Here is a 23,927-nt window from a genome sequence, read left to right as displayed (position 1 = left end):
TTTTTTTTATTTCAATTTAAAAAAGTTGTATAGACCAAACAATGCACTTGCTCGTGTGGGTTGTCATTACATTTTTTAGTGATAAAAATATCTTCTGTTTCTCATATTGCAGAAAGTGAACGTTCCGCCCATTCTCCGCTCACCGAAGGAAAGAAAACCCAGCAAACGGGATGGAGGGACATACAAGACGCTACCATTGCCCGCGGTTCTCTACAGGTAATTGTTATCCATATTTTGATTAGCATTGCAATTTAGTTTCCCCCCTAGAAAAGATTGGTAATGTTTTATATCAGAGTGGCACTGCAGCGCTTTGCTTGTCCGGCTTCGTGTTAATTTGTTTTTCAGCCAGAGGGCAATTAAATCCTGCTTCCTGATTGACGCGCTATGTGCGCTTTCTTGTCTCATTTCTTTTTTTTGTAGTTGTGGAATATGCAAGAAGAATTATGACCAGCACCTACTGCTCTTGTGTGATACCTGCAAGCTACATTACCATTTGGGCTGCCTGGACCCCCCGCTGACCAGGATGCCTAAGAAGACGAAGAACAGTTACTGGTAAGTATACACAGGAAGGCTGGGCGTTCTTCTGTTGTTTTTTTTTTTTTCTTAACCACTTCCCGACCTCCTCATGTACATTTACGTAGGCAGAATGGCACGGACAGGCACAATCACGTACCTGTACGTCCTCTGCTAGACGTGGGTGAGGGGTCCGATCGGGACCCCCCCCCCCCTGGTACATGCGGAGGTCGTGTCCGCTCGGGGAGCGATCCGGGACGACGGCGCGGCTATTTGTTTATAGCCGCTCCGTCGCGATCGCTCCCCGGAGCTGAAGAACGGGGAGAGCCGTATGTAAACACGGCTTCCCCGTGCTTCACTGTGTCGGCGCATCGATCGCGTCATCCCCTTTATAAGGGAGACACGATCAATGACGTCATTCCTACAGCCACACACCCCTACACTAGTAAACACATACTCAGTGATCCCTAACTCCTACAGCGCCCCCTGTGTTTAACTCCCAAACTGCAACTGTCATTTTCACAATAAACAATGCAATTTAAATGCATTTTTTGCTGTGAAAATGACAATTGTCCCAAAAATGTGTCAAAATTGTCCGAAGTGTCCGCCATAATGTCGCAGTCACGAAAAAAATCGCTGATCGCCGCCATTAGTAGTAAAAAAAAAATAATAAATAAAAATGCAAAAAAACTATCCCCTATTTTGTAAATGCTATACATTTTGCGCAAACCAACCGATAAACGATTATAGCGATTTTTTTTACCAAAAATAGGTAGAAAAATACGTATCGGCCTAAACTGAGGAAATTTTTTTTTTTATATATATGTTTTTGGGGGATATTTATTACAGCAAAAAGTAAACAATATTGCATTTTTTTCAAAATTGTCGCTCTATTTTTGTTTATAGGGCAAAAAATAAAAACCGCAGAGGTGATCAAATACCACCAAAAGAAAGCTCTATTTGTGGGGAAAAAAAGACGCCAATTTTGTTTGGGAGCCACGTCGCACGACCGCGCAATTGTCTGTTAAAGCGACGCAGTCCCGAACTGTAAAAACCCCTTGGGTCTTTAGCCAGCATTTTGGTCCGGGGCTTAAGTGGTTAAGTGCGCTTGTTGTCTGAGAGAACACAGTGGGGTAGATTCAGAGAGAATTTACGCCGGCGTATCCATAGATAAGCCGCGTAAATTCAAATCTGCGCCGGCGTATCTACTTTCTGTATTCAGAAAGCTAGATACGCCGACATTAGCCTAAGATACGACTGGCATAAGTCTCTTACGCCGTCGTATCTTAGGGTGCATTCTGACGCTGGCCGCTAGGGGCGCTTCCGTTGTTGTCGGCGTAGAATATGCTAATTACCTAGATACGCTGATTCACAAACGTACGTACGCCCGTCGCAATGTATTTACGTCGTTTACGTTCGGCTTTTTCGGCTTAAGTTTGTTCCTGCTATTAGGAGGCGCAGCCAATGTTAAGTATGGACGTCGTTCCCGCTTCGAAATTTGAATTTTTTACGTCGTTTGCGTAAGTCGTTCGCGAATAGGGCTGGACTCATTTACGTTCACGTCGAAACCAATACGTCTTTGCGCCGTACTTGGAAGCAATGCACACTGGGATATGTACACGGACGGTGCATGCTGTCAATCACGTCAGGTCATCATACATTTACATAAAACACGCCCCCCCCCTTCCACATTTGAATTACGCGCGCTTACGCCGGCCCCATTTACGCTACGCCGCCGCAACTTACGGAGCAAGTGCTTTGTGAATACTGCACTTGCTCCTGTAAGTTACGGCGGCGTAGCGTAAATACGATACGATGCGCCGCCGTATAATTGCGCGCCCCTACCTGAATCTACACCAGTATGTGGAAGTGGAATCTTTGTTGGTTCTGCTTGCAGTCCAATCTGACACAAACCCTCACTGCTGGTATGGAAGATTCAGGTAGAGTCCGTTGCATTTGGCCCTGATATATTTAAACACAAATTTGAGTTTGGTATAGGTGACAAACTCTTGCACACAATCTTAGTTTTGTAATGGATAACAATTACATGGGGAAAAACACAGTTCTGATATTGCTTAAACATACATTTTTATGGTCTTCAATAGAAGTGACTAAATATTGATCTTCAACTAATAAATGGCTACCACTTGGCGCGTCCGTGCTATATCCGAATGACGGCTACAGCGCGGAACTGAATTGCCAGGAGGCCGTCAATAGACGTCCTCCCGTCCTTGAGCGGCCTGCGTGCCCCCTGCAAGGGCGCGCATGGATTGTTCATTGATGAGCGAGTCTGAGACTCGCTGGATCACAGATTGGAGTAGGGGGTCGATCCCAGATAGCGTGAGGAGAAAAATAAAAGCCGATCACCGTCAGTTAACAAAGGGACATCGGTCCCGATTAGGGAGAGCTGCCCAGCTCATCTGTGCCCAAGTGTGCCACCTGTCAGTGCCGCCTACCAGTGCCCACAGTGCCACCTATCAAAGTCACTAATCTGTACCTCATCAACAGTGCTGCCCATCAGTGCCATCTATCTGTCCCCATCGGTGCCGCCTTATCTGTCCCCATCGGTGCCGCCTTATCTGTCCCCATCGGTGCCCACCAGTGCCGCCTCCTCGGCGCATATCAACGAAGGAGAAAAATTACCTGTTTGCAAAATTTTATAACAAAATATAAAACATGATATATTTTTTTTTTTTTCAAAATTTGTCATCTATTTTTTTTTTGTTTTTGTTAAGCAAAAAATAAAAACCCCAGAGGTGATCAAATACCAACAAAACAATTTTGTTATTTGTGTGAAAAAAATTATAAAAATGTAATTTGGGTACAGCGTTGTATGATTGCGCAATTGTCATTTAAAATGCATCAGCGCTGACAGCTGAAAATTGGTCTGGGCAGGAGGGGGGATTAAGTGCCCAGTAAGCAAGTGGTTACAAAGAAAAGTACAATCAAAGCTCTAACTATGGATCACATGAGTGCAATTCGTTCTGCACTACTGTGACCCGTTTTCAGCAGACGGGGTTCTGAAGCCCATTGTCGGCTGACGTCACCGAGGCGGTCCACGCTCAGGCAAGATCACGGCAATGAAGTTGGGCTCCGCCCACATGCCTGGACTGGCACCCGGCTCACTCCTGCCCTCTCCACAGCCCAGTGCACCAGTGACCGCAGGGGGGCGAAGCAGAGAGTAGTGATTGACAGTCACCAGCTTTCTGCTCAGGGAGCTGTCAGAACTGAGCAATCAGTGGTGTTTGATTGCTTGGTTCTCAGTGTTTGAGCCAGCGGGGGGACAGGTGCAGCATTGGACTGATGCTGCATTAACCTAGGCTCCGGTCGGAAGCATGTCAATCAATTAGGAACGCCCAGTCCCGCAGATTATATAACAGGGTTTCCATCCGTCTTCATTTAGCGGATCAGAGGTGAGCGGACATGTCACCGTTGACCTCCGTCGCTCCATGACAGCCGGACCTGAACGGTCCGTATGTGTGAAAGGGGCCTTGCACATGGCTTCATCTAAACTTGAGGAGAGGTCAAGGTTTTAGGTATTGGATGGGTATATAGGGTATAGGTATGGGCATAGGATCCAAGAGGGAATCGAGCATCAAAAAAATAGGGACATATGTTTTATTTCTTCCTTATTTGCATGGTGCGCCCGGTGCGAATGACTTCTATGTGCAGGAGTCGCATCATCCCTGTCAGTGGCAGGAAACCAAGCACCCTGAAGATGCCCGGAGAGAAGGGGTTATGCCTGGGAGGGGACTTCCTTGCTTTTTTTTTTGCCAGTCTCCAATCACCTGAAGGTGGCAGCATAACCCTGTTGTAATAGGGATGAGGATACCCTGTGTCCTGTGATGTACTCCAAGAAAAGGAATTTACAGAAAAGCCAAAAATATCAGTATTTCCTTTTATAACTTGGAGAAAAAAATGGCCTAATCCCAGTGACAATACTGCATAATATGTCATTTTTATTTTACTCATAGTTTCAAATTATTTATTTGATGCCATGACATCGCTTCAGTCCTCCAAGGCCATAGAGTCGATCAAAGAGTATCACAGGTGAGCGTCAAGGGGGGTTGGAACATCCCCTCCCACCACTTTGGAGCCGCTAGAATGCTTTCATGAGAAATCCTGCTGCCGGCTGCAAAAAACGATATTGGGGTTATGACTGATGCTTCAGCCATAATCCTGGTAAACCACTTACAAACCGCAATTTAGTTTACCGTATTGCGGTCAGCAAGTGGTTAAAAAAAATAATTCTCTTTTAAAGCGGAGTTCCACCGATAAAGAAAAAAAAATCATTACTGTGCAGGAAATAATCTAAAAAAAAAATTGAGAGAAAATTTTTTTTTTTTTACCTTTTCATGCCTGTTGCTATTTGTTCCCTTGAAATCGTCTTCTTCCTCACTGCGGCTCCTTACGTCACTTTCATCAGCGCCTCCGCTTGCTACTGCTCCTGGCTTCACATGCCCACAAGCAAGATGACAACGGCCAGAAATGAAATATATATATATATATATATATATATATATATATATATATATATATATATATATATATATATATATATATATATATATAAAAAAAAAATATTCTGTTAAACCGGACATCGGGGAACAAATTGGTCAAAAGCCGCGAGTGTTAAATGGCAATATTATAAACGTATGAAATGTTTAAAAAAAAATATATATATATAAAATGTCGTTGGAACTCCGCTTTAATAAAACATTTTTTTTTCAAAATGTTGCTTTTATTTTATTTGCCGGGAAATTCCTCTTACCGCTCTCACCATGCCTGTGTTCCTTTTGAAAAGTTTATTTTCAGTCTGATCGGCGTCTCTCTTCATACAGTCAATCTGGAAGGATAATCCATTTGTGTCATTTGGACAGAGCATTCTGCCTGTGAAATTGTCGAGCGGAAAACCTGCGTTTTTTTTTTTCTGCCTTTTAAGTAAATTGAAAGGAGCATTAAGTGTCATTTGTCTAGGGGCTAAAAAGGCGAGCGCACAGCGGGGGGTGCAGGTAGAGTAGGTCAGGTAGTCGCGTCTCCTCTGTTCTTTGCTGTACAGACGCTCTCTGCTCCGGCTTACACGCATGACTTCTTGCTTTCAAAGACTTGCTGTGGTTGGTTTATTTTAGTTGTTTTTTTTTATTGCTTTTAATTAGTCTGAATGTACTCTGGAAGATGAGAATTTTGGGAAAATGAGTCATATTGATTGCGTCGTTTTTCTTTTCTTTTTTTTTTTTATCTTGTGGTGTCGCTTTGTGTATTCCCTTTTCTGGGTAAATCAGGTGAACCTGAACTAATCCTCCATAGCTGAAGTTTGTCTGTGAATGTAGTCCAGAGATAGGATGTCTGGGAATTGAAGAGCATTATCTCTACCCTGGCTTTATAGACTAGGCAATGTGTAGAATACCTTTATTTTTATGTCTATACTGTATGTGTTGTGTGCAACACAAGAGGTGGGAGAAAATCCCCAAAATTCTGCAAATCGAAGTTGCTGGGCGGCCCTGCCCCTTAGTTATTTAAAGGGATTGTAAAGGTACAATTTTTTTCCCCCCTAAATAGCTTCCTTTACCTTAGTGCAGTCCTCCTTCACTTACCTCATCCTTCCGTTTTGCTTTTAAATGTCCTTATTTCTTCTGAGAAATCCTCACTTCCTGTTCTTCTGTCTGTAACTCCACACAGTAATGTGAGGCTTTCTCCCTGGTGTGGAGTGTCGTGCTCGCCCCCTCCCTTGGACTACAGGAGAGTCAGGACGCCCACTAACACACAGCTCCTTTCTCTATCTGCAACGTAGAGAGCATCCTGACTCTCCCGTAGTCCAAGGGAGGGGGCAAGCACGACACTCCACACCAGGGAGAAAGCCTCGCATTACTGTGTGGAGTTAGACAGAAGAACAGGAAGTGAGGATTTCTCAGAAGAAATAAAGACATTTAAAAGCAAAATGGAAGGATGAGGTAAGTGAAGGAGGACTGCACTAAGGTAAAGGAAGCTATTTAGGAGAAAAAAATTGTTCCTTTACAACCCCTTTAACAACTGTCGGACGTCGGAAGCCAGTGTTCTTTGTGATTGACGCTGGAGCTACACCTGGTAACATTGTTTTTGTTTTTATAAAGGAATTGTCAAAAACTGTCTGTTTTTAATTTATTTTCGACACTTTTTTACAATGTACCCCTACACATTTACATTGGGGGGGGGGGGGCCGCAGACCGGCTAGGGTTGTTTGGTAGAAGCCCTTGCCCCCAACATGGGAACAAGATGCTTTGAGAGGGGGAAGAGACCCCCCCCCCCCATTTTGAGGGGATATGGCCTGGTTTGGTTTAGAAGGGGGGTGCTCCCTCATCCTCCCCCTTTCCTGTGCTGCCAGGCTTCATGCTCGGACAAGGGTCTTGTATGGATTTTGGGGGGGACCCACAAACCTCCTTTTTTTTTTATTAAAGCGGAGTTCCACCAATATAAAAGTCAGCAGCTACAAAAAAGTGTAGCTGCTGACTTTTATTAATCAGACACTCACCTGTCCCAGGTTCCAGCGATACAGGTATACGAAGCCCCGCTTGTCTCCCCCTCCTCTCTGCTTCGCCAGCAGCGTGACTGTGGGCGCCCGGCTGTGACTTAACAGCCGGGCAGACACTGCACATGCGCGAGCCACGCACCGGGCAAATAATCTGGGACCTGTGACATGTCCCATATGATTGCCGAGATTGAGGGGGGAGAGGTGAACTTCCCTCCGGCGCTGCGGGTGCCCTGGGAGAAAGTGGGAGCTGGAACCCTCTAAAAAACAAAAAAAAAAAAGCCAAATGTGACATGTCAGGGGGACACCTTCCCTTAAAGCGGAAGTTTCATTTTTGGGTGGACCTCCGCTTTAACTAAGGGCCTTGGTATGAATTTGGGGGGAGGGGGGAACGCCTTTTTTTTTCCTCTGGGGTTTTCCTTAAAATCCATACTAGACCCCAAGGGCATGGTATGGACGCAGGGCCGGCCCTATGATGGGACCAGGTGGTACCATGGGTACCAGGCAGCACTTTTAGGGGGGCAGCATACTGATGCCCACCAGCCCGTTCCGCTACCCAAATAAAATTTATGTCCTTTTTTCCCCACAAATAGAGCTTTCTTTTGGTGATATTTGATCACCTCTGCGATTTTTATTTTTTGTGCTATAAATCTATATATTTTTTAACTTTTTGCTATAATAAATATCCCCAAAATTTTGAAAAATAAACTATTTTCTTCAGTTTAGGCCAATATGTATTCTACATATTTTTGGTAAAAAAAAAACCACAATTAGCGTACATTGATTAGTTTGCGCAAAAGACATTGTGGCCGCCGGCAATTCACAGATCCCTTTATACTCCTGGATACATGTATAGAGCCATGGCAGGTCCTTTTATACGCCTATATGCATGTATAGAGCCATGACAGGCCCTCTTTATACATCTATAGAGCCATGACAGGCCCTCTTTATACATGTATAGAGCCATGACAGGTCCTCTTTATAGTCCTATATACATTTATTGAGCCATGGCAGGTCCTCTTTATATTACTTTACATGTAAAGAGTAATGACAGGTCCTCTATATACATGTATAGAGCCATGACAGGTCCTCTTTATACTCCTATACATGTATAGAGCAATGACAGGTCCTATATATACATGTATAGAGCCATGACAGGTCCCCTTTATACTCCTTTATACATGTATAGAGCCATGACGGGTCCCCTTTAGTTATCATGATATAAAATAATGAATGTGGAGGCCTTTTGGTTGGCGTGATTTTTTTTCTGGGGGGGGCAGCATTTTATTCTTGGTCCCAGGCAGCACAATGTCTTGGGCCGGCACTGTATGGACGCCCCCATTTTATGTTCAAAACTGATGAAATGTGCGATTCAGAAGCGTTAGAAGGCAATGAGCCTGAAATTTCTTTAAATTTGCACTGTGAAATAGAAAGCCAGTTTGGTTCACATGCCATGCGAATCTAATGTGGTTCAAAACGCATCCGATCCACGTATATGTAAACCGAGCCTTAAGCCTAGTACATACGGGCTGAAAGTCAGGCAACATTGGCTGGTTCAATAGAAACCATTCAACATTCGGCAACCGGCCCGAAAGAATCCGTCTGTTTGGCTGGCCTCTGTTGAAGGGTCATGACCAAAAGCGGACTGTTGACCAGCTCCCAATCAGTGCTCTCAGCTAATGGCTGAGAACGATGTCCGGAGTTTTCTGACGGGGGATGGAGGAACCGGGGGTGACAGAACACAATAGCACAGCCGGGGAGATCGCTGTACCAACATCGGATTGTTAGTACATCGGCTCCAACCTGAACAAAAACTAGTAGTGCATACCAGGTTTTAAGCGTACAAAGTCTTGACTAACTATGAGGCCCCGTACACACGACCGAGTTTCTCGGCAGAATTCAGCCAGAAACTCGATCGGAGCTGGATTCTGCCGAGAAACTCGGTCGTGTGTACACTTTTCAGCGAGGAACCCGTCGAGGAACTCGTCGGGCCGAAAAGAGAACATGTTCTCTATTTTCTCGTTAGTCAATGGGAAAAGTCGGCTCGCCGAGTTCCTCGGCGGCTCCCACACTGAACTCGACGAGGAACTCGATGTGTTTGGCACGTCGAGTTCCTCGGTCGTGTGTACGGGGCCTGAGACTTTTTAAAGGCAGAGAGCCGCAGACATGTAAATCTTCAGAGATCAGAGAAAAAAAAGAAATAAATGACAGCGTTCATGTTTGTCACTTAAAACAAACCCGAAATCTGATTTATTAAACAGCTATTCATGTAGACTGTGGGTAGATGGTGCGGTCTCTCCGCTCTCGGGCTCTAGTGACATTCATCTTTAGGTCTGTGAATTTGGAAGTATTTTATTACCGCGCAGAAGCAATCTTTTCTGAGTACCTACAATCGGCTGTCTGCGTTTCAACAAAACAATTTTCTTTTTAAAATGTCATCCATGCCCTTTGCTTTTACATTTTTAGCAGAGATTTGTAGAACTCTTCTGAGCCCCTTGAGAGCTCTCGTCCTCTAAATATATCACAAAAGTGGTTCAAAGGGTACCACGAAAAATCTTTAATGTCTTGCCGTATTTTCCCTTTGTGGCCTTTGCAGAAGTGTAGAGCATGGTGCCAGAACAGAGGACAACCGGTCAGCGGAAACTTCACCTGTAATGAAAGGCTAGAACTGGGCGCTTCGGGTTACTGTATGTTTGTAGGGTCTAGAACCTCGTAACCACTTCCAGCACATGGCATTTCTCTCCTACATGTAAAAAAAAATCATCTTTGTTTTGCTAGAAAATTACTCAGAACCAGCAAACATTATATATTTTTTTAGCAGTGACCCATGAGAATATAAAGGTGGCCGTTGCAATTTTTGTTTGTCTCATGGCATTTGCGTTGTGAGTTTTCAAATGCAATTACCGTATTTATCCGCGTATAACGCGCGCCGGAGTATAACGCACACCCCAATTTTAAGAGGTAATTTTCTGGAAAAACTAATTTTTTTATCCAAATAGTAAATGCAGTTAAAATTAAAAATAAGATAAGCAGCAATGTACAGCAAGCAACTCAGAGAGCAGCTCCTATGTTCAAGGAGATACACAGTACCTTAGGGCTTCTAGCTGTCAGCACTCGATGGTGGAAGGGAGGGAGCTGGAACTCTGATGCAGGCAGCGCTGACCGGGACTGTAGCGTGGCTTGGGGCTTCTATACCCAAATGTTCAGCAGTCTGTGGTAAAGGGGAGGGTGAGGAAACCCTTAAACGCAGGCAGCGCTGGCAAAGACTGTAGCGCGTACCTATGGCATACCTCAGAGGGGAAGGAGGGGGGCGAGCGTCCGCCGGAAATTACTGAGCCGTCATCTCCACTCGGCTGTCACGTCACACACGCACAGTCCCGCCTCCGCCATCGGCATTGGACCATCTCCTGTGACAGACAGAACACTGGTCCAATGCTGGTGGCGGAGGCGGGACTGTGCATGTGTGACAGCCGAGTGAGAGCCGAGAGGAGATGACGGCTCGGTGATTTCCGGCGGGCGCTCGTCCCCCTCCTTCCACTCCGAGGTATGCTATCGCCGTATAGCGCGCACCCGTGATTTTCCCCCTATTTTCAGGGGAAAAAAGTGCGCAGTATACGCCGATAAATACAGTGTTTTTGGCAAACATATATTTTAATCACTTGCCGCCCGCTCGCCGCACATTTACGTTGGCAAAGTGATTTGTTACCGCAAAAACTACGTGCCAGTACGCTCGCCCCTTTAGTAGCCATAGCAGGCGCATGTCCGCTGCACGGCAGGGCACCTAAGCACGAGAGCCAGAATGGGGTTTGTGTGTGTAAATAAACACACAAATCCCTGTTCTGACGGGAGGAGAGACACACCTGCTGTTTGTAGTAATTACGAACAGCGATGTGTTTCCTGCCCCAGTCAGGCCCCCCCCACAGTAGGAAACACACATGAGGGAACACAGTTAACCCCTTGATTGCCCCCTAGTGTTAACCCCCTTCCCTGCCAGTGACATTTAGACAGTAATCGGTGCATTTTTATAGCTCTGATTGCTGTATAAATATCAATTGTCCCAAAAATGTGTCAAGTGTCCGATCTTTCCGCCGCAATGTCGCAGTACCTTTAAAGCCATTACTAGTAAAAAATTTAAAATGCCATAAATGTTTCCCATAGTTTGTAGACGCTAGAACTTTTGTGCAAACCAATAAATATACGCTTATTGGGATTTCTTTTACCAAAAATATGTAGAAGAATACATATTGGCCTAAACTGATGAAGAAATATGGGGATATAAATGTGAGAGGTGTACTCACTTTTGTGGGATACTGTGTGTGTATATGTGTGTGTGTGTGTGTGTGTATATATATATATATATATATATATATATATATATTTATATTTATTCAAAATAATTTTTTGATAGCTCAAATAAAAAACCCGGTGGGGATCAAATGCCACCAAAAGAAAGCTCTATTTGTGGGGAATAGAAATGAATTTGAGGTGAACCAAATGGAAATTTTGGTGCTGAAACCGAAAATGCAGGATGCACTTGTCCAAAAACAAAAAAAATTCAGTTTAAAAAAAAGTATATATATATTTTTTTTATATAACTGTATTATATTTGACTTTTAAATTGAATGAATTTATTGGCACCTTTATCGCAAGGAAAGGTAAAAAAAAATGCATCCCTTCAAATTCTATGAATGTCTTCACACTGGTTCATTGTGCTTCAGTAGTGTTTGCTGCATTTTTGGTCAGTTAAAAAAATAACGTACCTCCTTGTTTAAATGCATTGAAAACGCAGCAAGAACGCACCAATAACATACCCGTGTTACGTTTTTGATGCAGTTTTTGAGTAACATGACCGATGAAAACTGCACCATAAGCATAGTTAAATTGTGGTAAAATTGTGTGTGTTTTTGGTGCCATTATGGGCACCTTTTTCTCTTATTAGCAAAATGCCAGTAACACAATTTTCGCTAATAAGAGATACAGATACGCAGCGTAAGTGAACAGATGCGCCGTCGTATCTATGCGCCCTATTCTCTATACTAGATACGCCTGAATTCTGACCTCATCCGACCAACGTAAGTCTCCTACGCCGTCGGATCTTGGGTGCATATTTACGCTGGCCGCTAGGGGCGCTTCCGTTGATTTACGCGCCGAATATGTAAATGACCTACATACGCATTCACAAACTTACTTGCGTCCGTCGCTGTAATCTACGCCGTTTGCGTAAGGCGTACGTCCGTCGTAAAGTTATCCCTGCTATAAGTGGCGCAGCCCATGCAAAGGTATGGACGTCGGAACAGGCGTCGGATTTTACGTCGTTTACGTAAATCATACGTGAATGGGGCTGGGCGTAAGTTACGTTCACGTCGAAAGCATTGAGCCGACGTATCATAGGGAGTATATGCGACGTGATTCTGAGCATGCGCCGTTCGTACGGCCATGCATTTACATGGGGTCACGATTAATTTTAATACAACGCGCCCACTACCTGCCTACTTTGAATTAGGCGGGCTTACACCGACCATATTACGCTATGCCGCGGCAACGTACAGGGCGAGTGCTTTGTGAATACTGCTCTGGGCTATGTGTGCGCCGTCGGCGTAGCGTATATTCGATACGCTACGCCGGCAAAACTATGCGCCAAGCTACCTGAATCTAGCTAATTTTTGGGAAATATTTTACCTGCCAAAGGATTTCTATTTCTGTCCATCTTGTTCTGGGATATACACAGCACAGTTCTTTCTGGCAGGGAATGAGAGCCGATTTTTTTTTTTCTGACGAAGTTAAAGGAGCACTAAAGGAAAACATTTTTTTTTGCTGAAATGACTGTTTACAGGGTATAGAGACATAAAAGTTAACTGATTCCTTTTAAAAATGATTAAAAATAGATTAAATTCAATCATATAATGTGCCTGTAGTTTCACTTTCGTTTTTAAACTGGTTTCATGTTTCTGTGAAGTAAAGAGACCCACAGAACAAAAACAAACAAATCCAGGGCAGTGTTTTGTTTTTAAAATTAATCTGATTGGTTCTGAGGAGTTTTAGACACACAGCTTGGACCACAGTGAAAAGCTGCCATGAGATTTTTCATAAGGAGCCAGACAAGCAGGAAGTGTGGAGATCAGAGCAGAATTATAGCAACTTCAAAGCAAAAACAAACAATGAGGACATGAAACCAGTACTGCAGTAAGGTAAAGGAAGCTATTTAGCTAAAAAAAAAAATTCCTTTAGTGACCCTTTAAGTAGATGGATTGAAATTTGGCAAGTTCAGCAGGGATCCGCCAAATTTTGATTTATGTGTGGCCACTGCCTTTTGACAGGTATCCTGTTTCCACTTCCGGGAGCCACAGCCACGGCTGTTGACATCACCGCTCCCTCCTCCTTCTGCTGCTGCCAGGCCAGGTGGAGAGAGGAGCGGAGCGCATGTGCCGTAGGGTTCCCCGGCGTGAAGCCGCAAGGCTACACTCCCGGGTTCCCTTAGATGCAATGGCGACAGCTGATGGACTCCAGTGCCATATTATTAAAAGCCAGCAGCTGCAGTATGTGTAGCTGCTGGCTTTTAATTTTTGCAGCGGTGGGTCGGACCTCCTCTTTAAATATACAACTTACATTATGCAGATTTTTATTTTAAGTATGTTTCCATGTTTATAATAACTTGAATATTGGTACTTTGTTAGGCAATGCTCGGAGTGTGACCAGGCCGGCAGCAGCGACGTAGAAGCAGATTTCGCTATGGAAACTTTACCAGATGGGACAAAGCGATCCAGAAGACAGATTAAGGAGCCGGTAAAATTTGTATCACAAGATGCTATACAAGACCCTAAGAAGACTCCTCTGAGAAATAGTGCGGTAAGTATGAAAAAAAGGTGCTAAGGGACTTGCACAAAAGTGACTTTTTGAACTGCTGCTTTAAAGGGGTTGTAAAGGTTTGTTTTTTATTTTCTAAATAGGTTCCTTTAAAGCTAGTGCATTGTTGGTTCACTTACCTTTTCCTTCAATTTCCCTTCTAAATGTTTTTTTTTCTTTGTTTTCGTTGTCTGAATTTCTCACTTCCTGTTCCTCCTCGGTAAGCTGTTCTAAATGACATTCCACCGCTCAGATGATGGTGGAAAGCTAACTGAGGAGAAACAGGAAGTGAGAAATTCAAACAAAGAAAATAAACATTTAGAAGGCAAATGGAAGGAAAAGCTAAGTGAACAAACAATGCACTAGCTGAAAGGAACCTATTTAGAAAATAAAAGACGAACCTTTACAACCCCTTTAAATACAGTTGGGGCCGCAGTATAGAAACCATAAGTGCAGCATACTCACATGGAAACATGGTTTGCCTTTTGAGATGCAATCATACAAACCTGTAAATGTTTTTTTAAAGAGGAAGTAAAGCCTGATGGGTTTTACTTCCTCTTTTGGTCGCTGAAAAGCCTGCAAATGAAAAGCATAATGGGCTAGTATGCATTATGTGCCACTTACCTGCAAAAGAATCCAGCGATGTCCCCTCTGTAGGAAGCATCCATCTTCTGGCCCCTCTTTCTTCCGTGCTGCGGACTCCGGCTCTGTGATTTGCCGGAGCCGCGTGACGTCACTCTCGCACATGCGCATGGGATCCACGATTAACGGCACAGACTGGGGAAGAAGCAGGACTTAAAGGATCACTAAAGGAATTTTTTTTTTTTAGCTAAATAGCTTCCTTTACCTTACTGCAGTCCTGGTTTCATGTCCTTATTGTTCGTTTTTGCTTTGAAGTGGCTGTAATTCTGCTGTGATCTCCACACTTCCTGATTGTCTGGCTCCTTATAACCACAGTACTGGGAGCTTTTCACGGTGGTCTAAGCTGTCATTACTGTGTGTCTAAAACTTAACAGAACCAATCGGATTCATTTTAAAAACAAAACACTGCCCTGGATTTGTTTGTTTTTGTTATGTGTGTCTCTCTAGTTCACAGGAACATGAAATTAGTTTAAAAGTGAAACTAACCTGCAGGCACATTATATGATTGATTTGTATCTATTTGTAATCATTTTTAAAAGGAATCAGTTAACTTTTATGTCTCTATACCCTGTAAACAGTCATTTTATCAATTTTTTTTTTCCTTTAGTGACCCTTTAATTTCGTTTCTTCCCTGCGCATGCAAGGTTGAAGTTTTACTACAAGTAAAATAGTATAGCCACTACCTATAGGTAAGCCTTATTCTATAGGTGGCGTCTATAACATCTGGGAAAATATATAATTTCATAAATACAATGTCAGAAAACAACTCCATTATAGCAAGGCTATAGGTAATATAGTTTATTAAGTGGTCCTTAAACTATGTTACCTATAGCCTTGCTATAATGGAGTTGTTTTCTGACATTGTATTTATGAAATTATATATTTTCCCAGATGTTATAGATAGACGCCTCTTGAAGAAGCGGCAGTGGCCACGAAACATGTCGAGGATACGTCACTGTTCACTACACTATTTTGCCTCCGCCCGTCTGTGGAGTTTGTAAATGGTTTTAATTTTGTGTGTCTAGTCACTGTTGTGACTTTCTAGTTTTGTACTTTTGTAATGTATTCATTTTTTGTAATAAACTGTTAATCTTTTTATAAATAAGCGTTTGTTTCTGGGTATCGCAACAGTCCTGCCACCACTGGCGATTAGGGCCCTTTTAGGAGTAGTCCCTGATATATCTCTGTCTTCCTTCAATTATTATAGGATGATGGTACCCACCCCTATCTTTGTTGAACTAATGAGGCAATCCCCTTAATTTGGTATACCATGTATAAAATGTATTGCATCACAGTTTGTAACGTCCCTCTCCCCACCTCAGACCGGGAGAGAAAGAAGAAAAATAAATAAACGAAAGTTAGTCAGAGAAAAGGAGGGAAAAAAAGATAGGAGAAGAGGGTAAGGTACCAGAGAAAAAAGTGCACTCTATATTGTGGGCTTATCTGAACCCTCGCAACTCACAAAGAGTCAGACAGATATTTGATCCAGGGCTCCCAGAATGTTTCAAACCTAGCTTGCTTGTCTAACAGAATTGCTGAAAGGCGTTTGTTTATCATGATCCAAGAGCGCTTGGATTTTGCTAAATTAAATGGTACTGTGGGTGTTCTTCATGACCTGGCAATCGCTAGCTGCCGTAAAAATTAAGGCTCTGAGTTTCCCTGCCTGTCTTGGAGTTCCATCTATCGGTCGTCCTAGAAGAGCTTGCTGTGGTGCTTTGCGTAAATTTAAGTGAATAAATAAAATTGTAGGTGCGGAACCAAAAGCGTTTCACCTTGGGGCAGGACCTCCAAGTGTGTAACACTGTGCCTTCCATCCCACATCCACGGAAGCAAGAAGGGGAGGCTCCCGAAACATACGCTGCTATTCTCGCAGGGACCATGTATCATCTCATTAATACCTTGGAGTTGGCTTCAATCAAGGAGGTATTTATGTAAGCTCTAGACCAGTGGTTCTCATCCTGGGGGTTGGGACCCCCTCGGTGGTCAAATTTATGATTTGCCAGGGATCACCGAATTCTGGGCTGTTCCTGAAGCCCGCACCACTCTCCCAGCCTTTTTGTGACCACCCACTGGGTTCACGGCATGGCTGAGGTGCAGAGACTAGAGGTTATCTGACTGGTGAGGAACGTGAAGTGGGAGGGGCTGGAGGAGACAGTATCTCCTGATTTCAGCATAGGTGTCACTGCTGCGAGACACCACAAAGTTGGAGACACAGGGCCAGATTCTCGTAGTTTGGCACAACTTTGTGCGGGCGTAACGTAACCTATTTACGTTATGCCTCCGCAACTTAGACGGGCAAGTGCTGTATTCTCAAAGCACTTGCTCCGTAAGTTGCGGCGACGTAGCGTAAATAGGCCGGCGTAAGCCCGCCTAATTCAAATTTGGAACAGGGGGCGTGTTTTATGTAAATGTTCTATGACCCAACGTGATTGACGTTTTTTACGAACGGCGCGTGCGCCGTCCGTGGAAATCTCCCAGTGTGCATTGCTCCTAATACGCCGCAAGGACATATTGGTTTTGACGTGAATGTAAATTACGTCCAGCCCCATTCACGGACGAGTTACGCAAACAACGTAAAATTTTCAAATTTCGTCGCGGGAACGACGGCCATACTTAACATTGGTACGCCGCACTTACGCCACCATATATCAGGGGTAACTATACGCTGGGAAAAGCCTAACCTAAACGGCGTAACTGTACTGCGTCTGCCATGCGTACGTTCTTGAATTCGCGTATCTAGCTGATTTACATATTTCAACGCGTAAATCAGCGTAAACGCCCCTAGCGGCCAGCGTAAATATGCAGTTACGATCCGACGGCGAAAGAGACTTACGCCTGTCGGATCTAAGGGAAATCTATGCGTAACTGATTCTAAGAATCAGGCGCATAGATACGACGGCGCAACTCGGAGATACGATGGCGTATCTGGAGATACGCCGTCGTATCTCTTTTGAGAATCTGGGCCACAGTGAGTAACACTACCTGTGATTAGAGTTGCCATTAAAAGGCCCCACTACAGTTCTCAGATCAGCAGATGACCTTGATCAAGCGCACCCAAGTTGGATCAGAACTCCCCCCAGCATTGCCACTCCCATTCCCCCCACTAAGGAGTAAGAGAAGGAATAAAAATAGAGACTACATGGAAGGGAGCGGAAAAGAGGGGGAAGAAGAAAAGAAAAAGAGAGAAACAATAAGAGAAAGAACAAGAAAGATGGCTAGAGAGAGAGTTGGGGGGAAAAAAACAAACAAGAAATTAGGATAGAGAGAGAAAAAAGTGAAAGAAAGGAGAACAAAGCGAAAGCATGGCATATCCTAAAGTGTACCATAAGGGGTTTTAATACTATACGAGTGGAAGGGGCTCAGGGAGCGCTACATGTCCCTGGGTTAGGGGCACAAATTACTTGTCTTGCATTGGGTGTTGACAACCCACGCTACGAAAATAACTTTACTATTAGTGGTCCCCACAACTTGGGACATTTTATTAAGGGGTCACGGCACTAGGAGGTTGAGAACCACTGTTCTAGACGCACAATGTGACATTTTGGACCATTCATCCATTTCAAAGGTTTCGCCCAAGTCCTGTTCCCAGAAATTGGTGTATTTTAATTGATGGAGACAGAATATTAAACAAAAATCCAGAAAAAAAACACATGATACAAATGTTACATATTATTGGGTTAGACTGGTCTATGTCATCAAGGCCCGTACCATGTTTACAAGCACGGCCTTTACAGTTTTGATTATATCTCTGCTGTTTTGTTTGTACTGAAACTCTGTCATTTATGCTTTTGCTGTATGTATGTACTATTTTATTGATATAATAAAAATGTATAGTTGAAAAAAAAACAAATGTTACATATTAATATACAGTGCTTGCTCCACCTAATATAGTGCTAAACCCAGTGCTATAATCCTCCATGTTTATAAGCAAACCATATCAATAACCTAAATCAACTGGTGCTTACGACTCTATAAATTAAATCAATACATGGTGGAAGTTGACATATAGATTTCATACATGAATAACTAAAGTCCAGTCTTCGTAGTTAATTCTTCTTCTTGTTCAATAACCTATTGTGTAAATTTTAAATTAACACAAATAGTGGATAAAGTGATGGCTGTGCAAAACAAAGTCTTTTCTTTAAAGAAAGTGCTGCTGTGCTCCGTATCCCATTAATATCTGTGCATCCACCTGTGCATAACTATTCACCCCACTAAAGTTAAAACTTTGTAGAGCCACCTTTTGCGGCTATCACAGCTCCAAGTCGCTTTAGATAAGTCTCTATGAGATTGCCACATCTTACCACTGGGATTTTTGCCCATTCCTCCTTGCCAAACTGCTCCAGCTCCTTCAAGTTGGATGGTTTGCGCTTCTGAACAGCAATCTTTAAGTCTGACCACAGATTTTGCATAGGATTGAGGTCTGGGCTTTGACTAGGCCATTCCAACACATTTACATGTTTCCCCTTAAACCACTCAAGCGTTGCTTTAGCAGTGTGTTTGGGGTCATTGTCCTGCTGGAAGGTGAACCTCCGTCCTAGCCTCAAATCACACACAGAGTGGTACAGGTTTTGCTCAAGAATATGCCTGTATTTAGCACCATCCATCTTTCCCTCAACTCTGACCAGTTTCCCAGTCCTGACTGCTAAAAAACATTCACACAGCATGATGCTGCCACCACCATGTTTCACAGTGGGGATGGTGTTCTTTGGGTGATGTGTTGGGTTTGCGCCAGGCATAGCGTTTTCTTTGATGGCCAAAGTTAAATTTTAGTCATCAGACCAGAGCCCCTTCCTCCATACATTTTGGGAGTCTCCCACATGCCTTTCCGCAAACTCAAAAACGTGCCATTTTGTTTTTTGCTGAAATTGATGGCTTTCTTCTGGCCACTCTTGGACTTTATGGCACTTTATGGAGTGTACGGCTTATTGTAGTCCTATGTACAGATACTCCAGTCTCTGCTGTGGAACTCTGCAGCTCCTCCAGTCTTACCTTAGGTCTCTGTGCTGTCTCTCTGATTAATTCCCTCCTTGCCCGGCCCGTGAGTTTTGGTGTGCGGCCGTCTCTTGGCAGGTTTGCTGTTGTGCCATGTTCTTTCCATTTGGTTATGATAGATTTGATGGTGCCCCTAGGGATCATCAAAGATTTTGATATTCTTTTATAACCTAACCCTGACTTGTACTTCTCAACAACATTGTCCCTTACTTGTTTGGAGAGTTCATTGGTCTTCATGGCAGTGTTTGGTTAGTGGTGCCTCTTGCTTAGGTGTTGCTGCCTCTGGGGCCTTTCAAAAAGGTGTGTCTATGTAATGACAGATCATGTGACACTTAGATTGCACACAGGTGGACATCATTTTACAAATTATGTGACTTCTGAAGGCAGTTTGGTTGCACCAGAGTTTTTTATGGGCTTCATAACAAAGGGAGTGAATACATACGCACATGCCAATTATCAGTTTATTGACTCCGGAGCTCCAGGGCCAAAAAATGCAGGTGTGCAATATATGGAGAGAGAAAGGGCTGGATCACCGGGTGAAATACAGGGAAAAATGTCTGTAGATAAAAATCACGAATGTACAGTCTGAGGCCAGCTGGTGAGGAACTACAAATCACAGAAGTGAGTCCAAATCTTCTATTCGCTCCAACAATTGTCTCCTTCTCACTAAGTTTCTTGCTGATGGTCTTGCAGCCCATTCCAGTCTTGTGCAGGTCTACAAACTTGTCCCTGATGTCCTCTGACAGCTCTTTGGTCTTGGTTATGATGGTGAGGTTTGAATGGAAGAGATTCTGTGGACAGATGTCTTTTATACACATAATGAGTTGTCATTAGGAGCTCCTTAAATTGACAGGACTAATCTGTGTACCACATGAGCACCTTATGTAGCCAGTCTGTGGGAGGCAGAATTATTGTTGGTTGCTTGGGGATCAAATACCGTATTTATCGGGGTAAAGCGCGCACCGGCGTATAGCGCGCACCCCAAACCTAGAAGGGAATTTTAAGAAAAAAAAGGAAATACTTAGTTTGATTGCCCCCTCGTTGGTGTCATGCCCGGCGTCCATCGGTGGCCTTGTCCAGTCCGGCGTCCGTCTGCGGCCTTGGTGGTGTCCTCCCCCCTTCTCTCCCGTGCTGTCTCTGAATGCCGCCGCCGACATATACCAAGCGCAGTACACTCGGCTAGGCTCGGCTCCTATCGCATAAAGCCTAGGAGGCGGGACAGGGCGTGACAGCGAGCGGAGCCGAGCGTGGCCGAAGCTAGCCGAGTGTACTGCGCTCAGTATATGTCAGCGGCGGCGCTCAGACAGCGGGGATCGGCGTATAACGCGCATCCACGATTTTCCCCTGATTTTAAAGTGGAGGTTCCCCCATAAAATAAAATGTAAGATTAGATTCATGCTCATTTTGTCTAGGGGAATCGGCTAGTTTTTTAACCAGTTCCCGACCCCCGCATGTACATATACGTCCACAATATGGCACGTACAGGCACATGGGCTTACACGTACGTCCTCGCCTATTAGCGGGTGGGGGGTCTGATCGGGACCCGTCCCGCTACATGCGGAGGTCGGGTCCGCTCGGGGAGCGATCCGGGACCACGGCGCGGCTATTTGTTTATAGCCGCTCCGTCGCGATCGCTCCCCGGAGCTGAAGAACGGGGAGAGCCGTATGTAAACACGGCTTCCCCGTCCTTCACTATGGCGGCGCATCGATCGCGTCATTCCCTTTATAGGGAAGACACGATCGATGACGTCATTCCTACAGCCACACCCCCCTACAGTTGTAAACACATACTAGGTGCACCCTAACTCCTACAGCGCCCCCTGTGGTTAACTCCCAAACTGCAACTGTCATTTTCACAATAAAGAATGCAATTTAAATGCATTTTTTGCTGTGAAAATGACAATGGTCCCAAAAATGTGTCAAAATTGTCCGAAGTGTCCGCCATAATGTCGCAGTCACGAAAAAAATTGCTGATCGCCGCCATTAGTAGTAAAAAAAAAAAAATTAATAAAAATGCAATAAAACTATCCCCTATTTTGTAAACACTATAAATTTTGCGCAAACCAATCGATAAACGCTTATTGCGATTTTTTTTACTAAAAATAGGTAGAAGAATACGTATCGGCCTAAACTGAGGAAAAAAAATGTTTTTATATATGTTTTTGGGGGATATTTATTACAGCAAAAAGTAAAAAATATTGCATTTTTTTCAAAATTGTCGCTCTATTTTTGTTTATAGCGCAAAAACTAAAAACCGCAGATGTGATCAAATACCACCAAAAGAAAGCTCTATTTGTGGGGGGAAAAAGGACGCCAATTTTGTTTGGGAGCCACGTCGCACGACCGCGCAATTGTCTGTTAAAGCGACGCAGTCCCGAACTGTAAAAACACCTTGGGTCTTTAGGCTGCATATTGGTCCGGGGCTTAACTGGTTAAAAACAAAGCAGTACTTACCGTTTTAGAGAGCGATCTTCTCCCCCGCTTCCGGGTATGGTCTTCGGGTCTGGGCGTTCCTTCTTGATTGACAGGCTTCCGACGGTCGCATCTATCGCGTCACGGTTTTCCGAAAGTAGCCGAACGTCGGTGCGCAGGCGCCGTATAGAGCCGCACCGACGTTCGGCTTCTTTCGGCTACTCGTGACGCGATAGATGCGACTTTTGGAATATATATATAAACACATATTATAGTCATTGTCAGAATTTTTTTTGTTTTTGGACCGATAAAAACTGACTTTTTTTTTTTTTTTTTTGCTGATCCGAAAATGATCCGATCCGTGACTGCTGATCCGAGGATCGATCCGATCCGTGAGTTTTTTGATGCGTTGCACCCCTACCTATGATAAAAAATTATAGACCCTTCATTTCTTTTTAAGTGGGCAAATTGACAAAATCTAAAGGGGGATACAATAATTATTTTTGCCATTGTATGTGCGAAGTGAATTTATTTGTGCAGGTCAAAATAACAATATGGGACGTCCCTCGGGACAATTCTGGATCTATGAGTATTCAAAAGAGTAGAAATTGATAACATGGGATGTGTTGCTTGTGAAATATTTCACTTATTGATCTGTTGGATCCAATTGATAACATCTTGATATACAGTATAGATGGACATTGCGCCCAATCGCTAATCTCCATTGTTAAGCGATGCGCAAACTGTTGGCGCTGTATAAATCCTGTATAATAATAATAAGAATTATCTTATAACGATACGTTGAAATTATTGAACACTCGCACTTGATCGCTAATCTTGGCCTCGTCCTTTAAAGCAATACATATGTTGAGTTCCTCTAATTGTAGACTTTTGTTGACTGGACTCTTTTTCCATAACGAATTCATTAATCTGCTCTCCATGTTTATGGAGGTGACTCGAATGGTTTTGCTCCATTTCTTGTATAAAATCAATAACAATAAAACAGAACCAGCAGAGCATAGCGTTGCTGAACATATAGTGAATTAATTAAACCTCGTTTCAGTTTTTAAGTGAAATGAATTGGTTTTATCTGGGAATCTATAGGACTAACTCCACATGACCAGCTGTCCTGTGCACAGCATTCACATCTGTTCCATCCAGGGGGAGGGATACGTGTAGTGACAGGGGATGTATTCTCCAGCATGGTAATGATTGGGTTTATTCAAAACTATGAGGGCTTGCTACTTCATCTTCAGGTATATCCATTTTTTACCTTGAGCTTCTTAAAAGCCAAGTTAACCTTCCATTTAACCACTTTAAGGCAGCCTCCTGCACATATATGTCGGCTGGGCACAAGCACGTACCTGTACGTCGCCTTTAAGTGCCCAGCCTGAGCTCGCGGGTGCACGCCCGCAACCCGGTCCGAAGCTCCGCGGGACCCGCGGACCCGATCGGCGCTGGATTCCCGCGATCGGTCTCCGGAGCTGAAGAACGGGGAGAGGTGAGTGTAAACACAGCTTCCCCGTTCTTCACAGTGGCGCTGTCATTGATCGTGTGTTCCTAATATAGGGAAACACGATCAATGACGTCACACGTCCAGCCCCGCCCCCCTACAGTTAGAAACACATATGAGGTCACACTTAACCTCTTCAGCGCCCCCTAGTGGTTAACTCCCAAACTGCAATTGTCATATTTTCACAGTAAACAATGCGTTTGTATAGCATTTTTTGCTGTGAAAATGACAATTGTCCCAAAAATGTGTCAAAATTGTCCGATGTGTCCGCCATAATGTCGCGGTCACCGGTCACGAAAAAAAAACGCTGATCGCCGCCATTAGTAGTAAAAAAAAAAAATATTAATAAACATGCAATAAAACTATCCCCTATTTTGTAAACACTATACATTTTGCGCAAACCAATCAATACACGCTTATTGCGATTTTTTTTTTTTTACCAAAAATATGTAGAAGAATACGTATCGACCTAAACGGAGGAAAAATATTTTTTTTTTATATATT

General features: G+C 43.7%; 1 protein-coding gene across 4 annotated transcripts in view; it reads left to right on the top strand.

The window, feature by feature from the left end:
* Positions 1-23,927, top strand: part of PHF14 (PHD finger protein 14) — a 293,179-nt gene that overhangs the window by 89,277 nt on the left and 179,975 nt on the right. For all 4 annotated transcript variants that reach the window (XM_040352271.1, XM_040352269.1, XM_040352272.1 and 1 more), the window contains 3 exons: positions 113-216; positions 421-552; positions 13,693-13,864. In XM_040352271.1, coding sequence (XP_040208205.1) covers positions 113-216; positions 421-552; positions 13,693-13,864 — 408 coding nt within the window. The remainder of the gene's footprint in view (positions 1-112; positions 217-420; positions 553-13,692; positions 13,865-23,927) is intronic.

This window comes from Rana temporaria, chromosome 5 (genome assembly GCF_905171775.1).
Source record: "Rana temporaria chromosome 5, aRanTem1.1, whole genome shotgun sequence".
NCBI classification, from domain to species: Eukaryota; Metazoa; Chordata; class Amphibia; order Anura; family Ranidae; genus Rana; species Rana temporaria.
The sequence above is the reverse complement of the archived record's forward strand: the minus strand, read 5'-3'. Positions and strand labels throughout refer to the sequence as shown.